General features: G+C 34.4%; 1 protein-coding gene across 1 annotated transcript in view; it reads left to right on the forward strand.

Moving 5' to 3' along the window:
* Window positions 1-1,538: 1,538 nt before the first annotated feature.
* The window catches only part of LOC127705379 (uncharacterized), a 53,773-nt gene continuing 37,824 nt past the window's right edge, over window positions 1,539-17,487 (forward strand). The window contains exons 1-2 of the mRNA XM_052209719.1: window positions 1,539-1,640; window positions 16,800-16,962. Of these exons, the coding sequence (XP_052065679.1) occupies window positions 1,602-1,640; window positions 16,800-16,962 (202 nt within the window). The 5' untranslated portion in view covers window positions 1,539-1,601. The remainder of the gene's footprint in view (window positions 1,641-16,799; window positions 16,963-17,487) is intronic.

Raw genomic sequence — 17,487 nt, forward strand, 5'->3', positions numbered from 1 at the left:
TTTTTTAGAGTCACTAGTATACTTGTACATTAAATAATTGTATCTAAAATATATTTCGATCTTAAATATTTTTTTTATTTGAGTTCATTAGACTGATGGCACCTTTGTTGACAAAAACTAGCGTCTTGTGTTTTCGACCTATCTAAGAAACGGGTCCAAAGTCGGAAATGACATGTCTTACAAATCCGGAATTGAATATAATTTGATGCCAATGTTTATATCAAATTATTTAAAGTTTTAGAGGCGATCAAACTTAGGACTTAATGAATTAAATGGTGACATATACAACTATAAGATATAAAATATTATTTTGATATCTTTATTTGACTAGTTGTACACATTTCACATGAGGCACTTTGGAAACCTTGTAGATCCTTGTCATGCTTGTAGGACCTTGTATACAGTCATGTTTCTGTTCAATATACTTTAGTGAAGGCATTGTGAAGTGAGGTTGGTGAGTATTGTCTGTAATCTCCCCTGACAGACTGCTGTTTCTGTGAATTAAAATTAATTGATATTTTATTTTTTTCAGCAAAAAGCTGTAAGGATCATCCACATTTCCGTATTAAAAATAACTCTAAGTATTACAACTAACCACATGACAGTCATGTGACGTAATGACCTTGATATTAACTTCACATGCTAAAAGTCCTCGGCCATATTTCTAGAATAGAATATTTGTTTATTTTTGATAGATTCTTGTGGAAGGTAAAAATTGTATTAGTGAAAAGGTACAAAAATGTGATATCAAATAAAATAATGTAAATACTTAATTATAATAACTTTACTTGAAACATCTTAACCACACGTGGTATTATTTGCTATTGTTACTAAATATATCAGCCAAATGTGACGTCACACAGGCATGGGCAGCATGTGGGAAGTGAAAGTACAATTAGGTCGAAAACGTAAGACGGTCGAAAACACAATACGAGACAATACTGTTTATAACTCCAAAAAACTAAGTATTGTTAAAAAAATTCTTGATTATGAAGACGATTCTGTCAAAGTTTTGCAAAATTCCATGAAAGTTTGAAAATTTCATTTATTCCTAAAAAATAGTATTACCCCCAGGCTGTGTCGAAATAAAAACTGCAAAAAATTTAGCCCTTCAATCACTTGAATCAGTATCAGTAAAATTAAAAAAACTTTTATACGTAGGTCACACTCAATCACAATAAAGTGGTTTATAGACAGTAAGAATAGATTTTTTAAAGACGGTCCGAGGTGTCTCATTTGTTAATATCAGTTTGACTGATCTTGATTGGGATTTTGGGCCGACGGATTTTGGTCCGACTTGACCAATATTCTGAGCGAGTGGTCCCGAATAGCAGGATACAATTGAAACGGTTCCCTTCAAAGATAAATTATCCAATATGTGTATTGACTTGTCTAAAATCTTTCAAAAGTAGGCCTTACATTAGCATGCCAAAATAAATCAGATAACACTGACAGTGCAAAACAACTGTTTCGACCAAGGCCGTTGCAAAAAATAAACCGGATATGTGTTCGGCCCCACAATTCGTGACGTAATATACAAAGTACACACATTGATGCAAGAGCGGTGAAATTAAATACTAAAGATCCATCTTTCAAGCAAAATGTTTGAAATTCCAGATGATGACGATAACTTTTGGGAGGTGTGTTTATAAAGATAACAATTTCTTTTCTATCTGCATTCGTTTGTTTACTTCTGTATCCAATTTAACATGTTTATATTTAGTGTCAGATCTCAGCACTTCATGTACTTAATTTCATGAATAATGAAACTAACACAATATAGTATATTCCAGATGCTGGAGACAAGATTGGACTAATGTATAATTCAATTTGAAGCAGCCCCATAAACAAGGGAATAAATAAAGAGATACTGAAAATTGAGTCCTCAATTGGCATGTTTTGTGTGAATTTTATGACAAATTTAAAGCAGTATCAGGTCGTTCTGACTTAGGGAGCTACCATTTGATTTTTAGGGGAGGAGGCTGGGGGGGGGGCTGGGCTAGGATGAAATTTGAAAAAAGGCAGGATGAGCAACTTGGCAAAAAAAAAGGCAGGATGACAATTTATGTAAAAAAGTCTGGATGAACTAATAAAAAAAAGGCAGGACCGAATAGAGTGAAAAATAGAAAGACAGGACAGAGATTACAACTAAAAAAAAATGCAGGACAAAATTTTTCATCCTAGCCCCCCCCCCCCCCCCCCCCCCATAAAAATCAAATGGTAACTCCCTTACAAATCAATCCGGCCCCAGGTTTTTTCTCCAAATACTGCCCACATTCAACATGAAGAATATTTTGAGGGTGTTGTGACCCCAAGTCAATCCAGCCCCATAGTAAGCTAATGAATAATCAATCAGGGGAATTACTGAAATAAGTGATTTATTAACATGATTAATCACTCATTTAAGTAGCAAATTAGAAATTCTGTGATTTTGTAGTTTTACTTAAATTTTAAACATACTGGTGCAGGTTTAGATTATAAAATTTTACTGTTCACTACCAAAATTTCACTGTTCGGGGGTGTTGAAATTAGTGGGGGTAATTAAAATTATAATACTTAATGAAGTGATTTTTTTAAGAAACTAGAGCATTGTAGAGGTATGATACTTAAACAAGTGATTTTCATGTCATTATCCCAGACCAGGAACATATATATTGACGGGACTTGACACTACCTAATTGTAGCCAATTTTATCGTCGGATTATAGTTAATAAAGATACGATACGGAAACGGAAATGTGTTCAAAACGTACTCACTATTATCCTAATAATTTCTGATAATATCAATAAAATGTCATTCAAACATGGTTTTAAAGTGATGCCAGTATATCGAACTTGTTATCTGTCACTTCAATTTTGTTATAATCGAATTCATTTCATCACAGAATGGTACAGAATGCAAACAGGGTAATAAAAAAATGGCGCCGATTGCATTCCCAAATTCTCACACCATTTTAAAACACTTCACATCAAATAAATCACACTTATTTTGGTCATTTAATATGACAAAATATATCTACTTTATGATAAAACTTGTATCTATTTACGATTAGAATTATGTGGTTAATTTATTGTGCAGTTCAGATAGTTTTTCAGTCAGACGCTACCAAAATCCGTAAATCTCGCGAAGTCTCGTGGAGTCCGAGATTTTATCAATCTTATACTGAAAAGCCTATCAGATTCATTTCCCGTTAGATATACTGTTCCCAGCCCAGACTCAGTACAAAATCATCACCTGACATGACCAGTCATCCTATAAACACAGATATTGGTTGATGGTTCTGATAATTTTAGCAACATAATTAGTCACTGGATCTTTAGTTTTATATATTTAAAGCTACAGTAAAATTAAATCTCTTAGTCTAGTTATTTATTTGTACTACTTAAATAGGTGATTGTTAAAGAAAGACAACTCTTACTTCCAACATTTCTGGAAAAATGTTACTTGAATCAGTGATTTCTTAATCACTCATTTAAGTAAATCCCCTGACTGATACATGTAACTATAAAAATTGGAGGGTTTTGTGACATATATGATTCATGGTATTAAACGATTGTATTGGGGAAGATCCCCATTAATGGGTATTATACCCATTTATGGGTATCACATGTACATGTATACCCAAAATCAGGTACAAATTTCCGGGTCCCTGTAAAGTGAGAAACGGAACAGAAACAAACAGAGCGAAACGAAACAGAGCGAAACGAAACGAAACATGGCGAAACGAAACGAAACATGGCGAAACGAAACGAAACACAGCGAAACGAAACGAAACATGTAAATTGAGAAACGAAACACAATGAAACGAAACAAAATCTGTATTTTGAGGAACGACCTATAGAAAATCTTCCTGACGAGATATGTGCATAGCCGAAGACACCGAATATTCCATTCAACTTTGAAAAAAATTACTCGTCATTTACATTGGTATATCTTCGTGCATTAGTTGCAATTAGTCAACTTGTTTTGTTAAATGTGAGGCTTAGGTGCGTCAGCTATGCTACAGAGACTGTTCTAATATCAAGGCTTCTTGTCACATGCAACAATGAGGGAACATTGAAATTAGAATAGCTGTTACTGGGGATCGTCTGAATATCAGCCTCAAACAAAATTGGCCATTCTTACCTTTGTGACTAGGATTTTTATGTACCGCCTACGGTAGTGGGGCATAATCTTTTCTGGTCTGTGCTGCCGTCCGTCAGTCCGTCTGTCCGATACTAGGTTTATTCTGTTTGTTAAGATAGATTAAATTACATTACAATGGAGTTGTGTTCATGTCAACTTGAATCTACACATGTTCATTATGACATGTTCATTATGACATGTTTCTTTTGAAATGTATGCCAAATTAGGAATTTGAACCATAATTTGCGATTCAATGAACATGAAAATTTGATATTTTAAGCGAGTCATGCTGTCCTATGGATACTAAACACATGACATGAGTAAAATCTCTTTGTTCTTACTGTGCTATAATCTGGATAATGCACAGCAAATGTGTGCATTTACTACCTCAGATATACTGCACAGTTCAAACGTACTCTTACCTTTTGGGGCGGACCCTCGATTTTAAAAGGAGTGTAATTCCATATAAAATTTTTAAAATATCACCGAGTGTACATGTAGCGAATATAAAAAAGAAGATGTGATATGATTGCCAATGAGGCAACTCTCCACAAGTGACCAAATGACGTAGTAATTAACAACTATAGGTCACCGTACGGCCTTCAACAATAAGCAAAGCCCATATCGCATAGTCAGCTATAAAAGGCCCCGAAATGACGTACAAATGTAAAACAATTCAAATGAGAAAACTAACGGCCTAATTTATATACAAAAAATGAACGAAAAACAAATATGTAACACTTCAACAATTGACAACCACTGAATTACAGGCTCCTGACTTGGGACAGGCACATTCATACAGAATGTCATGTGGCGGGGTTAAACATGTTAGCGGGATCCCCCCTAACCTGGGACAGTGGTGTAACAGTACAACATAAGAACGAACTATAAAAATCAGTTGAAAAAGACTTAACTCATCAGATAGATACAAATAACATTCATCTAACAAAAACACAGAGTGGACGTGGCCGGGTACTTGTATATCCCAACAACAAAAAGACACTAAGTACTGATCTGAGAGTACTAGAAGTTACTGACAGCTAGTTCAAAGCCACTAACAAGTAATAAAAAAATCATGCATCTAAGACTAAATTATCAATCTGTACGCATCCAACATCCAATGGATTTAGTGTACAGACGTCATAAACAGTTAGAGGAAAAACACGACCTTGTGTAATGCCAAGATACAGGTATCGACAGATTGTAGATCCATGAATGTGTATATGAATTATATAACAATAATATTTAGTTTGCTTTTAATTTACTGACAACAAAATCAATATTGATACCAATAAAACAATTTTCAATGATCTAATTACAGTGTTGAATTGGTAACCTTTTAGAATAAGTTTATTTCACGGATCGACAAGTTTACCAGGATCGTTTCTAAATTCCGGGCACGGTAAACAACATTTCCATAAAAATTAGGATATGCTATCCCATTTGAACTTCAAAACCAAATCTTTATATCTATGGAAGAATTTAGTGTAAGGTTTTAAGTAATTTTTGGTGACGAAATCCCTGGCTTAATAATTTATCAGTAATACATAGATTACGTTTGTTAAAATAAAAAAACGTCACAACAGACACGGGCATAGCGAACGAGTTGTGAAATTCAAACACCATAAGATGGTGCTAATGGAACATCACCATCCAAAAAGGGAAAAATAACAATCGGGAACGAAAAATCGTCCCTTATGTCGTAAAATTCGGCAGTAAATTTAAATTTCTTGATTTTTTAACGAAAAAATATCATCAACATAAAGGTAAGTGTTGTTGAATTTATCAGTTAAATGCAATTTTGACGGGTCTTTACTTAGTGTGGTCATAAACTATGATTCATAACAGTACAAAAACAAGTCTTCTATTAAAGGGGCGCAATAAGTGCCCATTGGAATACCTACAACCTGTCGATAAACTTTGTTGCCAAAAGGTACATAAATATTATCAAGGGGAAATTAACAGCTTCAATCATCTCATCCCACCTCCAGTAAGTATATCTAGCATAATTACCTTTCACATTAGAGAAAAAGGCTTTAAATGAATTGCAGCAAATATATTTGCATTCAGATTTACCAAACGACCATTTAATTAAATAAGAAAACTTTTGTTTGATAAGATTGTGTGTAGGTGTAGTGTAAAGAGTAGAAAATTCGCATTCAGATCTACCAAACAACCATTTAATTAGAGTAGAAAAGTCAAAACTGTCAACAGAATCCAAAAGACCATCAAAAACATCAGTTTATTTAAATCATCCAATTTTTTTCACTCCAAAATAGAAGATTTTATGCTAAAACATGATATGTTTTCCACTCAAAGGGTGGGACATAAAATATTTTATAATATTTTGTGTACAATGTACATCTGAAATCAGTGTTTCCCAGTCAAACCAGATAATAATAATTTTTTTTGTAATTTCTGCCGAAAAAGAAATGTACTTTAGAATATCCAAATAAATAAAATCTGATTTTGATTATAGTTTCGTGCTCAATGGAATTAATTACGACTATTTAGATATGTATGCCTTTTAAGTTTTGGGATCGAATTGAATGAGGAACATATTCAAGTTTGTATCAAAGCAGGTTTGGGGGATAAGCTACAGATCAATCGGATTTTGTTTAGAAGCGACATGTCTTTAAAATTTATACAGTGAAAAAAATGGAGGGAGGGGAAGTTAAAGATTGAAAAGTGTAACATTATTTTCTGTTTACATATTAATATTTTAATTTAGGTACATCTCCACATGGGAAGGTCGACTATTCATATGTATTATATATTAATAGAAACAAGTGTCTGTGTACATCTCTCTTTGGTTCATCTTCTTAGAATTATTGAGGGAATGAAAGACAATTAATCTATACACAATAACCAGTTTAGTTATGATTTTTCATGCACCGATTCTAAAGTACACTCAACGGAACTAAAACTGTATGAAATGTAGGTTACACGTCAATAAGACAGCAACCAAACGACAAGAACAAACTAAGGACATCTAGAAGGCAACATATAGTATAATTTCAACAATAGATAGGTATCTACACAACATGTCCATTTCTAATTCGTCACTATAACATATTCTAGTTTGTATTCGTTTCTTCTTTGTTTTTAAGTTTCAAAGATTTTTTATTATGGCAGTCCATGACCATGATGACATTCTTCTTCTTTCATTTTGTTGCAAATCAGGCAAGACATAATCTTGTTTAATACAAGTTCAATTCATATTAACCTTTTAAACTACTTACAACAGGTATCATCGACTTCAACTGTATGGAGATGCCGTATGTACTTCGTAGCTTATCTTTTGAAAATGTGGTAGATACTATACCTAGTAACACGCGTCTGTCAAGATAAATGGCGAATGACAAAACACAATATTCGGTACCGTAAGTTTAAAAAAGAAAGTAGAACATGACGAGTCGAACATACAATATTGTATGAATAAAAGGAGAAAGGAGACTGTGCTCCAGTACCACTTTAGATCACAAGGTCACGATTAAAAATTGCCTCGGGTCACCAGGTCACTTTTAAGCAAACTATTCAGTTCTAAACTGATTTGATTCTCGGTTTAAACATTTTAAAGGTCACATGTACTTTCAAAAGAGACGTCAGGTCGCAACGTGGTCAATCCCCCACTTTGACGTCCCAGGTCGGACTTGACAATGTTGTAGCCACATATAGGGTGAATGCATCCAACTTGAACATTTGGATCCTACTACCTAAAGTTATGTATGGCAAAGTGTCCATACCATTTACATATTTTGGCTATGGTTATTTCACTTGGGATACGTACATGTAAGTGTTTCATTCATGAATCAAATACCTTTCTTGGCACAAACTCAAAAACAATAAATGATAAAAACCTATTGCAGATTATTGCATATACAATGATATTCACAGACGTGATCGAATGAAAAGTTATACATACTAATATATCATAATATTATTAATGATAACAATGTGTGGGACTATAAAGCATAGAAAAATACAAAGCACAATAGAACTGGTATGTAATGCGTTCATTTTTTGACGATTTTTAAGCAAACGATTAGATGACATCAATCAAAAGGGCCCTCTAAACCCACATTGATCTTCGGCTATGTCAGGAAGATTTTCTATAGGTCGTTCCTCAAAATACAGATTTTGTTTTGTTTCGTTGTGTTTCGTTTCTCAATTTACATGTTTCGTTTTGTTTCGTCGTGTTTCGTTTCGTTTTCGCTGTGTTTCGTTTTGTTTCGCCATGTTTTGTTTCGTTTCGCTCTGTTTCGTTTCTGTTCCGTTTCTCACTTTGCCGGGACCCCAAATTTCCAGTGATAAAAATATAAAATTTTCAATTCAAGATATTTGCCGTCTTGGCGCAAACATTCAGGTAAATGACAACATTTAACTCGAAGACACCATGACAAAAATATCATCTGCCAATGATCTGGATAAAAGTTACTAACTAGCCTTCAAAAAGTAGGATTTTTGGAGGCCATTATCTTTGTATTCAGTTCTCTTTTGAACTATGGTCTTAAAGGGAAAAATGTTGCTATTTATTTGAATGGGCCATGACAGCCATTATGGTAAAATACAAAATTATATTTTTTATCACTGTAAATTGATACCTGATTTTGGGTATAATATCCATAATGGGGATAGTACCCATTTATGAGCATCTTTCCCAACCTGTTAAAGTGGAATTTGAACATGAACAATTTGTATAATTTTAAATTTTGCCAATGATCAGAGGAATATTTTTAGGAAACAGTAAAAACTATTGACTATTGATGACATTTGACAAGAAAACAAGCTGTCATAGTCTCTTGTAAGTGACTGGCTTCATGGTTCCTAGAAATATATCCTATGTATAATAAATATTTGATAAATCTTCATTGAACCATGGTCATGAACAATTTCATAAGCAGTACAATGAATTTATCTTTTAATATTATAAGGCCTAACAAAAATATATGTCTGTTTACGGTTACCCGACCGACCCTAATTGAGCACTGACCCTAAGTCAATTTATTCCCATCTCAAAGCGAAAAATTAACTGAACTCATGTCAAAAGCGAAGTTACAGTTGCCAATGAAATAAATCCATTGCCTGATACATCTAAATGTTCACAATTGTGAATATGACAGCTGTTTTACAAAACTCGCGACTCGTGTGACGAAATAATAACTTTGCCCCCATTTTTTCCCAACCAATAACCAAGGGAAATGATCCAATCATTAAAAATAAGGGTCAACTCGGCCCATGGACAACTCCGACCACGGCAAGATGGACCACACGTCTCATAATCATGATGTAACCTTAAACAGACATTTTTTTTTTTTTGGCCTAAGGCATATCAAGGATTTTCCCTTACATGTACATACATGTATTCAAACAATTGTTAACTAATATATTGTGACTTTCTGTCCTGTGACTATATCTTTCCATTTACCATGTTTACTTAGTAATTGAGTAGGGACTGGTTTTTTTTTAGTAAGGTCCTATCAAAATTTCAATTAACCATTATATGCCAGTATTCTCTGGTATTTACGGTTGACTTGGTCAAGACCGCTTTTTTGCCCACCTTGTCAGCAAATCAAACCACATTTCTCAATTTGAGTAGTTTTTATAACTTTTAAACAAAAATTTGTATGCATCAGCTTGGGGTTGTGTATATGTAACTATTTGTTATTAAATGCACCAGTTGGAAGACTTGTTTAGTCAAAATAATTATGACGTCTTGAAAGGTTATTTTAATTTTTTTGGCGTGACGCCTTCTTATGCGATTTGAATATAAATATATACCTTTATAAATAAATGTTCATAAATGTTAAATGAAAATTACATGTTTGAATATGCGTCAAAGGCACAATTTTTTATTGTCCCCCTTTGCTTTTATCCCAAGAATTCATTAATATTTATAAACTACAAGTCAAATGTAATTTTAATCTCTTGTAAATATTTTTTTTAAATTGGGGCGGGATTCACATGAAAACATCAAAGCTACACTTGTGTTTACAAGAGCGTAGCTAGGTATCAAAGGAACTGTGGGCACTAATTGCTGTAGGGTACCTGGGGCCACTTAAGCCCCCCCCCCCCCCCACAGTTGCTGGGCAGAGCCTCTTCTAGAGAATCTTTAAATATCTTTTTTTCTTCAAACATTTTGTCTCAAGTTTTATTTTTTAGTTTTAACAATAAGCTGGAATATAATGTATTAACATGAAATTCTATCCAACACTCCCATCACAAATGATGACACAATAGTGTGATAAAAGATGAATCGTGAAACCAATCTTAAATTACGGCAGGGCATTATAAAATACGATGGAAAAGGGGCAAAGGGCCAAATTTTTTTCCAAAAAAGGAGAGGGCGACAAGAAAAAACCAGCAGGGCGCAATACCAAGGCAAAACCTTCTGTAGGAAACACTATTAATTGACAATTGATAAGAGTTTTGACGAATTCATATGCATCTAGACTATAGATTACATTGTCATTGTTTTTAGCTCACCTGGCCCAAAGGGCCAAGTGAGCTTTTCTCATCACTTGGCGTCCGTCGTCGTCGTCCGTCAACGTTAACTTTTACAAAAATCTTCTCCTCTGAAACTACTTTGCCAAATTTAACCAAACTTGGCCACAATCATCATTAGGGTATCTAGTTTAACAAATGTGTCTGGTGACCCGGCCAACCAACCAAGATGGCCGCCATAGCTAAAAATAGAACATAGGGGTAAAATGTAGATTTTGGCTTATATCTCTGAAACCAAAGCATTTAGAGTAAATCTGACATGGGGTAAAATTGTTTATCAGGTAAAGATCTATCTGCCCTGAAATTTTCAGATGAATGGGACAATCCGTTGTTGGGTTGCTGCCCCTGAATTGGTAATTTAAATGAAATTTTGCCGTTTTTGGTTATTATCTTGAATATTATTATAGATAGAGATAAACTGCAAACAGCAATAATGTTCAGCAAAGTAAGATCTACAAATAAGTCAACTTGACCAAAATGGTCAGTTGACCCCTTAAGGAGTTATTGCCCTTTATAGTCAATTTTTAACCATTTTTCGTAAATTTTTGTAATCTTTTACAAAAATCTTCTCCTCTGAAACTACTGAGACAAATTTAATCAAACTTGGCCACAATCATTATTGGGGTATCTAGTTTAAAAAATTTGTCCAGTGACCCGGCCAACCAACCAAGATGGCCGCCATAGCTAAAAATAGAACATTGGGGTAAAATGTAGATTTTAGCTTATATCTCTGAAACCAAAGCATTTAGAGCAAATCTGACATGGGGTAAAATTGTTTATCAGGTAAAGATCTATCTGCCCTGAAATTTTCAGATGAATGGGACAACCCATTGTTGGGTTGCTGCCCCTGAATTGGTAATTTAAATGAAATTTTGCCGTTTTTAGCTCACCTGACCTGAAAGGTCAAGTGAGCTTTTCTCATCACTTTGCGTCCGTCGTCCGTCGTCCGTCGTCCTGCGTCCGTCGTCCGTCGTCCGTAAACTTTTACAAAAATCTTCTCCTCTGAAACTACTGAGCCAAATTTAACCAAACTTGGCCACAATCATCATTGGGGTATCTAGTTTTAAAAATGTGTGGCGTGACCCGGTGAACCAACCAAGATGGCCGCCACAGCTAAAAATAGAACATAGGGGTAAAATGCAGTTTTTAGCTTATAACTCAAAAACCAAAGCATTAAGAGCAAATCTGACATGGGGTAAAATTGTTCATCAGGTCAAGATCTATCTGCCCTGAAATTTTCAGATGAATCGGACAACCCGTTATTGGGTTGCTGCCCCTGAATTGGTAATTTTAAGGAAATTTTGCTGTTTTTGGTTATTATCTTGAATATTATTATAGATAGAGATAAACTGTAAACAGCAATAATGTTCAGCAAAGTAAGATTTACAAATAAGTCAATATAACCGAAATGGTCAGTTGACCCCTTTAGGAGTAATTGCCCTTTATAGTCAATTTTTAACCATTTTTCGTAAATCTTAGTAATCTTTTACAAAAATCTTCTCCTCTGAAACAACTGGGCCAAATTAAACCAAACTTGGCCACAATCATCATTGGGGTATCTAGTTTAAAAAATGTGTGGCGTGACCCGGCCAACCAACCAAGATGGCCGCCACAGCTAAAAATAAAACATAGGGGTAAAATGCAGTTTTTGGCTTATAACTCAAAAACCAAAGCATTTAGAGCAAATCTGACATATGGTAAAATTGTTTATCAGGTCAAGATCTATCTGCCCTGAAATTTTCAGATGAATCGAACAACCTGTTGTTGGGTTGCTGCCCCTGAATTGGTAATTTTAAGGAAATTTTGCTGTTTTTGGTTATTATCTTGAATATTATTATAGATAGAGATAAACTGTAAACAGCAATAATGTTCAGCAAAGTAAGATTAACAAATAAGTCAACATGACTGAAATGGTCAGTTGACCCCTTTAGGAGTTATTGCCCTTTATAGTCAATTTTTAACCATTTTTCGTAAATCTTAGTAATCCTTTACAAAAATCTTCTCCTCTGAAACTCCGTGGCCAAATTAAACCAAACTTGGCCACAATCATCATTTGGTTATCTAGTTTTAAAAATGTGTGGCGTGACCTGGTCAACCAACCAAGATGGCCGCCACGGCTAAGAATAGAACATAGGGGTAAAATTCAGTTTTTGGCTTTTAACTCAAAAACCAAAGCATTTAAAGCAAATCTGACATGAAGTAAAATTGTTTATCAGGTCAAGATCTATCTGCCCTGAAATTTTCAGATGAATCGGACAACCCGTTATTGGGTTGCTGCCCCTGAATTGGTAATTTTAAGGAAATTTTGCTGTTTTTGGTTATTATCTTGAATATTATTATAGATAGAGATAAACTGTAAACAGCAATAATGTTCAGCAAAGTAAGATTTACAAATAAGTCAATATAACCGAAATGGTCAGTTGACCCCTTTAGGAGTAATTGCCCTTTATAGTCAATTTTTAACCATTTTTCGTAAATCTTAGTAATCTTTTACAAAAATCTTCTCCTCTGAAACTACTGGGCCAAGTTAATTATAGATAGAGATAATTGTAAGCAGGAAAAATGTTCAGTAAATTAAGATGTACAAACACATCACCATCACCAAAACAATTTTGTCATGAATCCATCTGCGTCCTTTGTTTAATATTCACATAGACCAAGGTGAGCGACACAGGCTCTTTAGAGCCTCTAGTTGGTTATTATCTTGAATATTATTATAGATAGAGATAAACTGTAAACAGCAATAATGTTCAGCAAAGTAAGATCTACAAATAAGTCAACTTGACCAAAATGGTCAGTTGACCCCTTAAGGAGTTATTGCCCTTTATAGTCAATTTTTAACCATTTTTCGTAAATTTTTGTAATCTTTTACAAAAATCTTCTCCTCTGAAACTATTAAGACAAATTTAACCAAACTTGTCCACAATCATCATTAGGGTATTTAGTTTAAAAAATGTGTCGAATGACCCCGCTCGCGAACCAAGATGGCCGACATGGCTAAAAAATAGTACATAGGGTAAAATGCAGTTTTTGGCTCATATCTCTGAAACCAAAGCATTTAGAGTAAATCTGACGGGATAAAATTGTTCATTAAGTCAAGATCTATCTGCCCTGAAATTTTCAGACCAATCAGGCAACACGTTGTTGGGTTGCTGCCCCTGAATTGGTAATTTTAAGAAAATTTTGCAGCTTTTGGTTATTACATGTATCTTGAATATTATTATAGATAGAGATAAACTGTAAAAAGCAATAATGTACAGCAAAGTAAGATCTACAATTAACAAATAAGTCAACATGACCAAAATTGTCAATTGACCCTTTAAGGAGTTATTGGCCTTTATAGTCAATTTTTTACAATTTTCATAAATTTTGTAAATTTTTGTAAATTTTTACAAAATATTTTCCACTGTAACTACTGGTCCAAGTTCATTATAGATAGAGATAATTGTACATGTTGTAAGCAGCAAGAATGTTCAGCAAAAAAATTTTGTGGTCGTATATTGGTATGACGTTGGCGTCGTCTTTGTCGTCTTTGTCGTCGTCTTCGTCCGAAGACACATTGGTTTTCGCACTCTAACTTTAGTTTAAGTGAATGGATCTCTATGAAATTTTACCACAAGGTTCAATACCACAAAAGGAAGGTTGGGATTGATTTTGGGGGTTATGGTACCAACAGTCAAGGAATTAGGGGCCAAAATAAGCATTTTTGTAACTTCCAGACATAACTTGTGTGTTAGTGTATGGATCTCTCTGACATTGTACCACAAGGTTCCATATCACAAAAGGAATGCTGGGATTGATTTTGGGGGTAATTGCCTCAAAATTTTAGGAATTAGGGGCCAAAAAAGGGGCAAAAAACAAGCATTTTTCTAGTTTCATGACAATAACTTGTGTGTAAGTGTATGGATCTTTCTGAAATTGTACTACAATGTTCCATATCACAAAGGGAAATCTGGAATTGAGTTTGGGGGTAATGGCCAAAACGTTTAGGAATTGGGGGCCAAAAAGGGGCCAAAAATAAGCATTTTTCTAGTTTCCAGACAATAACTTGTGTTCAAGTGTATGGATCTCTCTGAAATTGTACTGCATAGTGCAAGGTAACATACCACAAAGGGAAGGCTGGGATTGATGATGGGGGTAATTGCCTCAATATTTTAGGAATTAGGGGCCAAAAAGGTGCAAAAAACAAGCATTTTTCTAGTTTCAGGACAATAACTTGTGTGTAAGTGTATGGATCTTTATGAAATTGTACTACAATGTTCCATATCACAAAGGGAAAGCTGGAATTGAGTTTGGGGGTAATTGCCCAAAACGTTTAGGAATAAGGGGCCAAAAATAAGCATTTTTCTAGTTTCCAGACAATAACTTGTGTTCAAGTGTATGGATTCTCTCTGAAATTGTACTCCAGGGTACCATACCACAAAGGGAAGGCTGGGATTGATTTTGGGGGTAATTGCCTCAGAATTTTAGGAATTAGGGGCCATAAAGGGGCAAAAAAACAAGCATTTTTCTAGTTTCAGGACAATAACTTGTGTGTAAGTGTATGGATCTTTCTAACATTGTACTGCAAGGTTCCATATCACAAAGGGAAAGCTGGGTTTGAGTTTGGGTGTAATTGCCCTAAACGTTTAGGAATAAGGGGCCAAAAATAAGCATTTTTCTAGTTTCCAGACAATAACTTGTGTTCAAGTGTATGGATCTCTCTGAAATTGTACTGCAAGGTACCATACTACAAAGGGAAGGCTGGGATTGATTTTGGGGGTAATTGCAGCAAAATTTTAGGAATTAGGGGCCATAAAGGGGCAAAAAAACAAGCATTTTTCTAGTTTCAGGACAATAACTTGTGTTCAAGTGTATGGATCTCTCTGAAATTGTACTGCAAGGTACCATACCACAAAGGGAAGGCTGGGATTGAGTTTGGGGGTGATGAATCATAAGGGGGTTCAAAAAATTGGGGGGGGATTTTTTTTTTTTTCCTTTTTTTTTTCTTTTAAAATTTTCCATTTTAAGTTGGTTATTTCTGATTTATATTTAAAAGCAAATAATAATGATATGGTAGGAGATACACACTAAACAGGATGTGTAAATTATTATTATATAATAAGTATTGTGCAATAGAAAGAAATTTTCAATTGCACAGTATTGCACAATAGCAAGAAATCTTCAATTGCACAGTATTGCGCAATAGCAAGAAATCTTCAATTGCACAGTATTGCGCAATAGCAAGAAATATCCAATAGCACAATATTGCGCAAATCGGGGTCCAAAATTAAACTTTGTTTGATTTCAACAAAAATTGAATATATGGGGTTCTTTGATATGCTGAATCTAACCGTGTATTTAGATTTTTGATTTTTGGGCCCCGTTATCAACTTTGTCCACATTGAGGTCAAAAGGGTCCAAAATTAAACTTTGTTTGATTTCATCAAAAATTGAATTCTTGGGGTTCTTTGATATGCTGAATATAACCATGTATTTAGATTTTGGATATTGGACCATAATAGGTGAATGTCCAATTTAAAATTTTTAAGTTCTTAGACCACATTCATTCTGTGTCAGAAACCTATGCTGTATCAAATATTTAATCACAATCCAAATGCAAAGCTGTATCAAGCTTGAATGTTGTGTCCATACTTGCCCCAACTGTTCAGGGTTCGACCTCTGCTGTCGTGTCAAGCTGCGCCCTGCCGAGCATTTTATTTTATATTTTTGTTACTGGTAAGTTGGTATTTTGTGCTTGGATAAGGCCGTTGGTTTTCTCATATGAGTTGTTAGTTTTTTGTTTTGTCTTTGATATTTATAGCTTGTTGTGCAGTATGGGTTTGATCATTGCTGAAAGCTGTATGGTGACCTATAGTTGCTAACATCTACATCATTGGGTCTAGGTTTGATATTTGACTTGTCTCATTGGCAATCATACATTGTACCAGATCTCCTTATTTTATATGGCTCATTTCACAAAAAAATGTATACATACATGTACATGTACATTACAGCCAAATTAGTGTCCCCCTCAGCAAGAGCTAAATGTAGTGTATTTAACTGGCAAACAGGCGATTTCAAGGTGACCATATTTTTATACCTTGAGCAGTCAACCCTTGGGGTTATTTATATTTTTGACATGTTTGAAGCCTTGCTATTATTATTATTTTTGAGTTTTTCTTTTTTAGGACCTACCACTTGATGATATTACAGACAGAAGAACTCCTGTAAAGGATGGTAGTGCTAGTGGCTGCATGAAAAGATTATCATCCGAGTCTGATCATCAATCATCTAACAAAAGGTTAAGACCAGGCCTTATACGATCACCAGATGATCAGGACTTTCAAAGAGGTAGGGTCAAAATAAATATTTAAATGTTCCCATCTACATGTATCTACAATTGAAGGTTTTTAAAAAAAAGCAACTGAATGAATTTTTCCTGTTTATTTATTATTTATGTTTCTTTGGGGAGGGGGATATGGACTGCAAATTTGTAATTTCCAACAAAACACTAGCTCATTTAATATCCAGTGGCAGTCAAAATTCCTGCCCTTCATCCCAATATACCCACTTTACAGAACCTTCCTATTGTATTTATTGTTAATTTGTTCTGACTGCTTGTTCCTTATTGTTTGTATTTATTGTTAATGTTTTCTGACTGCTTGTTCCTTATTGTTTTTGTCTAAATTAATGTCTCATATTGTACTATGCTCCTTGTGAGCCCTTTTTATTGAGAGTAAACAAGCATCTTCTTGTCCTTAGTATATAAAATAAGGAGATTGGGTATCATATGAAAACTATCTACCAGAGACAAATGATGTAGATATTAGCAACTATAGTATAAGTCACCGTCCAGCCTTCAGCAATGAGTAAAAC

The sequence above is a fragment of the Mytilus californianus genome, unplaced genomic scaffold, assembly GCF_021869535.1.
Source record: "Mytilus californianus isolate M0D057914Y unplaced genomic scaffold, xbMytCali1.0.p SCAF_1, whole genome shotgun sequence".
NCBI classification, from domain to species: domain Eukaryota; kingdom Metazoa; phylum Mollusca; class Bivalvia; order Mytilida; family Mytilidae; genus Mytilus; species Mytilus californianus.